Genomic DNA, 8,517 nt, shown 5'->3' with positions numbered 1-8,517 from the left:
CAGTTAGCACGAAACATTAAAGCACAATAATGTTGCCATGTAGCTCTCCAAACAAACAATGCTTAACAAAAAAAAATATACATATATTAGGGGAAAGTGTTTATTAGGAACAGGAATGCTGATTAATTTTCAAGAGGATTGTTTTTTAAAAAAAACAAACAAACATAAATTGCTGCAGAAATGCAGAGAACTGAATTTAAGGTGGGCAAAATGAGAAATGGAGAGAATCAAAATGGACAGTGACAAAGCCAGGCAGACTTCCAAATCTTGGGTGCCACAGCTGAAAACATTAAAGGAGCCTAATACATTTTGGAAGCACTGCAAGTGAGTGCTATTAAATTTAAATTGGCTTGTTGTTGTTGTTGTTGTTTTCTCATGTTCTAGCAACCTCTCAATATCTCTTTGCTGTTTCTTTAAGTGGTAAAGTGGGAGTCAATATCCATTCGACTCCAAGTGAACAGTCATGTTAATTGTTCTTTTTTAAAAAAGCTGATAACAAACTTCATTAAATGTCAGGGTCGCTGAATAAAATATTCAAGTCAGCCTGCTTATGCAAAATCAGCACAGTTATACAATTTTATTTTATTTTATTACAGATGCTAATAGTACCTTTTCGCTACTGAGGCTTATTGGGGAAACTTAAGTTTTCTTGGCATTGTTATTTGAACTTTTGCCAGTGAATATAAACAAACCTACAGAAAGAAGGCTTCCCAACTAAACTAATTTGTTGTGACCAGGATTCCGCTTGGGTGGAATTGTCTTTAAGCCCCGTAGAAAACTGTCTTTGCTTCGAACAGCTAAATATGGCTACATATGAGGAAGGCTACGATGTTTGGTGCTATAAGAGACATTGCAGAAGTACATCTCTTTCACACACACCCAAATAACGTGCAAAGCTATTTTTTTGGATAAGTGGTTGCCAGATGGGCAGTTACACATATTTTCAAGCCTTTCTAAAAGTGGAAGCAACAGCAGATTGACATTGTATTAGGGGATTTCATTGTATTATGTAAAATAAGATGGCTTTTCCCCCATTCTAAAAACAGCTTTCCTGGATTCTCTTGACCCCATGCCCCATCTTTTGTAAGAAGTTCCAGTTCGCATCTGGCTGACACTTGGCGCCCCTGTTGTAAATGTGTTTTTGTTTGATTTACAAAATGATCCAAAAATGGGGGGGGGCGGCTTTCTAAAATTGCTGAGCAGGAAGAAAAGTGGAAATTAAATAAACCTATAAAATATTATTTCGATCCTACCGGTATGACCACAATCCATTTAATAGCTTGGAAGAAAAGTGGTTTTGTTCTCAGTTGGCTATTCAGAAGCACTGAGATTATTCAAATCTCTTCTCCATTGTATTATGTTGTTAATAATATGTAATTTCAGCCTTATTGGATAGTAGAAATGTGTGGCACTCTTTTTTAATTCAACCACTGGTACTGTTTTTAAGAAAGGCAAATAAATAAATAAAAATGGAGAAGGCAATGTTTTGGGAAACAATCCTCCTCCCACCCCCAGGTGCTCATCACAGGCTTGAAATATAGACCAAGGTATCTTCAGTTTAAGAGTGAAGATGCTTCTGAATTAACTCTCAGACAACACTGAGATAAATTGTAAACAAAGCTACCCACCCAAACGGTCACACATCTAGGGGTGGAGGACCCAGGGCCCTCCTTACACTGCTAGATTACAACTTCCATCATAGTTGACCTTGGTGGCTTGGGCCAATGGAAGTCCTCCAATATCTGGAGGACTACATTTTTGCATGCTGTTTTCACTAATATATTCATTTTAGTGCACTTTTGCCTAATATGTGCACATTGGTAGACATCACAAAATTTGTTATGTGCAAATTTTGAAGGGCAGCTGTTCTTGAGTTCATATACTGCTTCAGAAAGTGCAAATCAGATAGATTCGCCTTTATATGAATCAAAGTTCTCCCTCATTCCTGGCTGACACCTTCTCGCGCCTAATCTTGCTACGGCCTTGATTCTCTGCATCCGAAGCAAAAACTGCTATGTGTCTCTTAGGAGTTGTCAAAGACTTGATAAACCTTGAGTAGAAATGAGCCAGACTTTAGAACCTGTCTTATACCAGTTCAGAATGCTTGTCCAGTATTGTCCATTCTGATGGGCAGAAGTATTTTCCATCCGTTGCCTACTGATCCTTTAAACTGGGGATTCCAGCGATTGGAGAACAGTGGCTCCACAATCTCCCTTCTCAACCCCCCTTCTCTTCTCATCTTCTGGCTCATCTCCCTTCTCAAGCCCACACCAGCCCTATCTACAAACATGGAACCCGACTGCTTTGTAGTCTCATAATGCAACTGACTCATATCTGAGGGCTTTGGAGAACCTGTCCTTAAAATCACTGCACTATAAAGTCCCAACAAATTTAAGCTGACAGATAAAACTCAGCTCTGTGTCTCCTCCTGATGTAAGCAGTGCACTGTCTGGGTTTCATCATGGAAATTTATGGAGTGATTTGATCAGTTTGACCAAGGAAGTTATTTTCATTAGATTCCAGAGATACGGATTCATGGATGGGTATTGATGTAAAATAATTCAGGTAAAGAATTAGCCAGTTCTATTTATAGGCAATAGAAGAGAATCCTACATGCAGCAGGCCTCTCTTATAAACTTTTTTTTACCTTATTTTTTCTTATTTCTTATAAGCTCAGATGGATGGACCAATATGACAAACATAGCATGGTATGCTAGTGGAACTAGTGTGGATTAAAACATGTTATAGAATGCCATGTAGAACCTTCAGGGGGATCATATGATCTAAAGGGATTTTGTCATCAAGGGTGCTTCCAGAAGACTTACTAGGTTTCCATTCTGATTTGCTTGCAGGGAGATTAGGCAACTTGCCTGCTTAAATAGCATTCATTCTGATTTGTCTGTGGGGAGGCTAGATGACATCTCATAGCAAGTGTTATCACTTTCCCAGCGCATTTCTCCATCATTTTCCTTATCCCAAAAATTCAATATTTTGGGGGGGAACCAGTTCCAAATCAGCTTTAATCCATCGAGCAACTTAAATCTGCCAGTATGTGATTGAATCCCACTCACAAAATAGTGATCATCTGAAAATGCTGTAAGATTGCATCAAATTACTCAGTGCCTGGCTATTATTATTTTGGCACTGTTCAAGGTCATTGAACACTTTCAACCTGAATTGCTTTGCACAGCTTTGGGCTCATCCATACTTACCTTTTGCCCTGTTCTTTCCAGGCACAGGTCTGTGTCAGAGCATTTTTGTGTGGGAATTTTGCTCTGGAGGTTTCCCCTGCAAAATCTCTGTCTTTAGTGCTCAATCGGAGCAAATGTCAATTAGGGTTTTCTGTGGATCGCTGTTTGCTTCGATTGAGCTTCAAAGAGCGGGCCGGGCTTGGAATGAGCAGAGGAAAAGTAAGTGAAGACAAGCCTGTTTCCTTTCTCGAGATCTTAAAAAGCAACAAGATTACCCTCTTAATTTTACCAACCATGAATTAAGTTGGAATTATGGGATAGTAGTCTGGAGGCAGATGTTATTCCATTCTGCAGCTAAGACAGGCATCCCCAAACTTCGGCCCTCCACATGTTTTGGACTACAATTCCCATCTTCCCCGACCACTGGTCCTGTTAGCTAGGGTTCATGGGAGTTGTAGGCCAAAACATCTGCAGGGCCGCAGTTTGGGGATGCCTGAGCTAAGAGATCCAGCTGCTAACTCAAAAGGGAGGTCAGGAGAGAATCTCCTATGAGCTCCACGAAAGACAAGCAAGCTACAAATGGATAATTACTGTATTTTTCCGTGTATAAGATGATGCTTTTTTCTTTTTTTAAAAAAGGCAAAATTTGGGTGTCGTCTGATACACGGATAGTGAATGCAGAGGGGGGACGTGCGATTAATGGCAGCAGCAAGCTGGAGATTGGCAGAGGCAATTGGGCAGGTGGTTGGTGGCTGTGGCAAGCCCTGCTGGCGATTGGCTGTGGCAATTGAGCAGGCGATTGGCAGCTGTGGTAAGGTGGGCAGGTGATTGGCGGCTGTGACAAGTGGGCGGGTGGGCTGTTGGTGGCGATAAGCAGGCAGACAAGGCAGCTGCGGCAAGGTGTGCGATCGGCAGTGGAGGGCAGGCGGGTGAGCGATTGACAGAAGTGACCTCCCCCCCCCCCAAGCTAAGCAACTTCATTTCTCAATTTTGGGTTTAAAAAAATAGGGGGCATCTTATACATGGAAAAATACAGTAGTATATTATAAAACACACACCCCTCTACAAATGTTGAGCTCCCTTATGCTTAGACTTTGAGTTTGATTCTAGTTTTGATTCTAGTTTTGGGAGTTTGGAATAGTCTTTAGCACTCTAAGCTCAAGATGTAGAAACAATTCTAAATCTAAAATTTTTGTCTGACATGGTAAAAACCAGCTTTCACCCCCATGAGAGCCAATTTTGTGCAAAGATTTGCAACAAATAACTAATATAGTAATGTTTCGTTTTCTCAGCAACCTTAACAAACTACAGTTCTCAGGATTCTCTGGGGGACTCCAAGTGGTATGATACTGCTTTAAATTCTTTTTTGGGAACTGCTTTGAGGTTGTTGTCTTTTTTAAAAAAATAATCAGATGTGAATAATTTTTATGAAATAATAAAAAATAAATGTATAATGCAGATGAAGCCCATATCAAAATGTCAGAACCATGACAGGCAAGGAGGAATAGGCAAGGACATCAAAACAATTGAGGCAATGAAACTGGTTTATGTCAGGTGCCTTTAATTAAGAAGTAATTTTATACAAAATGTGACCAAGTATCTTGAATACGAACTTCAATAAAAACGTATCTAAGAAACGGAGAAGCATCCGATTTAGCCATCAAAGCACAGTAAAGGGAAAGGGAGAGTAAAGGTTTCTGGTTGCACTGAGTACAATCCATCAACATCTTCTGAGTAAGCCTCACTGTAGTGAATTGGCTGTGTACAAACACTTTAGAGGAAGTAAACCATAAGTGTATAAGATGAAAGACTCCGAAACAAGAGAACAGAAGAAGAAAATAACACAGATTCTATCCGTTTATCCATTGTCAGTGCATGAAAGCAGTGATTTTAAAAAGATGCTTCTCTAGGCCTTAGGGCATAGCTGTCAAGTTTTCCCTTTTCTCGCGAGGAAGCCTATTCAGCATAAGGGAATTTCCCTTTAAAAAAAGGGGAGAACTTGACAGCTATGCCTTAGGGCATTTTCTTTCATGGGCCAAAAAATATGGAAAGTGACATTACTTGTCTGTTAAACTGAAAACATCTGCTTCTTGAAGTTGTCAGCACAGAGAAGAGGACCTGAACTAAAAAAAGAAAGTCACACTTCACATTATTCAGCTTTTATAAGATTGCAAATATTCCCTTTCAAATGCCAAAATGTGAATCAGAAATGCCTTCATGCATGTAGAACTTGTGCTCAATCATAGTGTTTTGTTGCTTTTTAAATACCAAATGTTTTTTTAATTTTAAAAAAACCGTCCTGAATTTATTTTACAAATATTAAAGTGACTCAGAAAACCTGTAAACGTAGCCATAAACAGATTGCTCACAAACTGCTACCAGAACGGCAAGAGGCTTTCTGTTGCGAAAATCTCTTCAGCCTCTTGCCATTTTGAACTGTCAGTAAGTAACCCAAGTTGAATAACTAGCAGTGTCAGGAAGCTGCTTGTTACTCAAGAGCCAATTCACACTGAACATGGCAGCACAGCGACGCGGCATGACAGGTACTGCTACAGTAAACACAGTGTGATGGAGAGATGCATCCCCAAAGATGCCACAGGGAACAAGTTATCCCGAGCTCTGGAGTGTGCATCTTGAGTGTTTAGAGATGCACATATTTATCCTGCCTACATCGCTGTTTTACCCCAAACGCCCATGTGTGAGAGAGATGGGGACACAGAAGCAGCATTTCCTTTGGTGTTCCCCCATATTTTCTTATCTTCCACTGCAACACAGATGAACGTGTCTTTGGAACAAAGACAGAGAAGAAGTCTCTTAATTTGGTTTAAGTGTAGCAATCTATTTTTCCTGCAGAGTACATTGAGAGAACAGGAGGTTGGATGTACAGAAAGTGGACTGAAGTAGAGCTTATGTAGATGAAGAGGAATTTTCAGGTTTTAGTTTATACACTAGTGTGAGGTCGAGCAAACAGAGGTTGCGATAAGCTACCCGGAGGAGGCTACTAGCACATGCTGTTACAAAAAAAGCACTGGAAAAAAGAGAGGGTGTAAGATTTGGGTTTGTGTTTTTTTTTGTCCTGTAGAAGTAGTCTGATGCAAACTTTGTAGGATCTCCATGAGGCAGCCAAGAGTTGGCACAAAGAACCACTGCCTTGGGTCAATACTCCAGAAATTCAGTTATTGGGGTTTAAAATCAGAAGGTCAGTCACCTTTGGCTTTGGATTGGACGGATCACTAGTTGTGCGTAGAGGGAAATTAAGGCTTGAAGGTGATAGGTATAGCATTGAGGCAAAATGGAAAACCATGACGCATTGTCAGGTGGCAGTTCTACTCACACACGTACATTTTAAACAGTTGACAACAATGAGGCCTGGTCTACACGTGCAGCAGAAAGAAGGAGGTGCTAGAATCCTGAGGTGGTGGATTGGACTGTATAATTTCAAGCTATAGCGGAGGGGTGCCATTTTTGGAATGACCAACCCATCATATAAATAGCTCTCTGCAAGTTTTTTAAAAAAGCAACTAACAAAACTTAGCACATCAAGGTTTGTGTGTGAGAGAGAGACATGTTGGGAATTCTAGCCTCACTAAGGGATGCAGCACCAGAAATTAGTCAAGATACCTTCAAGAGAAACTTATTACAGTACTACTACTACTACTACTACCATTAATATTATTATTGAAACAGTTTTTTTAAAAAACAACCTCTCGGATAAAGTGGCTGGATTCAAGAGGACAGAATGCCAATACAGTGGTGCCTCGCTAGACGAATTTAATTCGTTCCACGGGTCTTTTCTTATAACTAAAAATTCGTCTAGCGAATCCCATAGGAATGCATTGAATATTTTTTTGCCCATAGGAATGCATTAATTGAATTTCAATGCATTCCTATGGGAAACCGCGATTCGCTAGACGAATTTTTCATAAAATGAATTCGTCTAGCGAGGCAACCTCCGCTCGAAAAATCCTTTCGTTAAGCGGAAATTTCGTTAAGCAGGGCATTCGTTAAGCGAGGCACCACTGTACCTTTAACAGCCTAGTCACCCTACAAGTTTCAAACATGGTGGATTACTGTAGAGTTTTCTTTTGCAGGAGGGGCAGGGAAGAGGCAATTTACAATCCTACAGATTGGTGTGCCTTACTGCAATGCCACTGTTACGAGGAATGCTAAGAGGTCTCACGAGAACCGTTTGTTTTGCAAGGTTGTATTCACCCAAAATATTCTTACTGAGTTATTTTTCAAAGATAAAATAAAAGAGAAGCTTCGCTGCAATGTATTTGTGGGGTTTTGTCTTCTCTTTTGCCATGTCCCTCTCCACATTGGCTTTGCATTTAGGCAAATTATTCTCCCAAGTATAGCTATGGTGCTGGTTTGAACAGCCTCCTTTGTCAAAGCTTTTCCATTTCAAAAACATTTCAGACCACATTACCAATACCACCATTAGAAATAAGTTGGTCAAACTAAACATACCTATACAAAAATAAAAGTGTAAAAATCTGTAGCCTTAATTTCTGTGTAGTTTATTTGAAACAGACAAGATTAATTTGGGTTTTCGAGCTTTGTGCTTCAGCAGAACCTAGGCCTACGGTGTTTTGCCGCTGCACCATCTCCACGTAAATTGCTTTCTTTAAGTTATGTTGCAGCCCATAAGGTGTGGTTTTATTTGTATAGGAAATGAAAATAGGTGCCTCTGTCGGGTGCCTTCAACTTCTCTCTCTCTCTCTCTAGATCAGATCCCTCCACCTTGTCCTTAAAACACATAACACTAATTAGGAAATGTATCCTGTCCCATCTCCAATATAACAATTCACCCTATAGAATCATAAAGGGGGGAAAAAAACCATACTTCTAACACTGGACAATTCCAAAATACAAATATCCATATGGTTTTACAAAAAAAGTGTAAATACAAAGGCAACATTTAAAACAGTTGGAAAAAATATTAGTTTTAAAGATCAAATAGAAGCCAATACCAATAAAATAAAATAAAGTAGCCTGGAAGAGAGATGTTCCTTTTCTCTTCCTCCAAAACTGAGCTGAAGCTATTTTGGTCCTTTACCAGTTGTCTAGAAAATCAAATCCTGTCTTCAAGATAACGTTATTTGCATTGCTCTGCAGAGACACAAAAATTAGACAAGGTGAATAGTTAAATCATTGAAACTAAATTAACCCTAATCAGCAACATACACATATATACAATAAAAGGTGCTTCCTGGCAAGCAGGTTGTTTCCTGGCAAACAGATTCCCCCCCCATTTTTTTATTTCCCCCAGAAAGCATAAATTTAGATTAAATTGGGGTAGCTGGCATTTTAATAGCATTATATG

General features: G+C 39.7%; 1 protein-coding gene across 1 annotated transcript in view; it reads right to left on the bottom strand.

Annotated features, from left to right (window-relative positions):
• Positions 1-4,732: 4,732 nt before the first annotated feature.
• The window catches only part of C3H1orf198 (chromosome 3 C1orf198 homolog), a 28,053-nt gene continuing 24,268 nt past the window's right edge, over positions 4,733-8,517 (bottom strand). Inside the window, exon 4 of the mRNA XM_035108482.3 lies at positions 4,733-8,303. Coding sequence (XP_034964373.1) covers positions 8,247-8,303 — 57 coding nt within the window. The 3' untranslated portion in view covers positions 4,733-8,246. The remainder of the gene's footprint in view (positions 8,304-8,517) is intronic.

This window comes from Zootoca vivipara, chromosome 3 (assembly GCF_965207765.1).
Source record: "Zootoca vivipara chromosome 3, rZooViv2.hap1.1, whole genome shotgun sequence".
Taxonomy (NCBI): domain Eukaryota; kingdom Metazoa; phylum Chordata; class Lepidosauria; order Squamata; family Lacertidae; genus Zootoca; species Zootoca vivipara.
The sequence above is the reverse complement of the archived record's forward strand: the minus strand, read 5'-3'. Positions and strand labels throughout refer to the sequence as shown.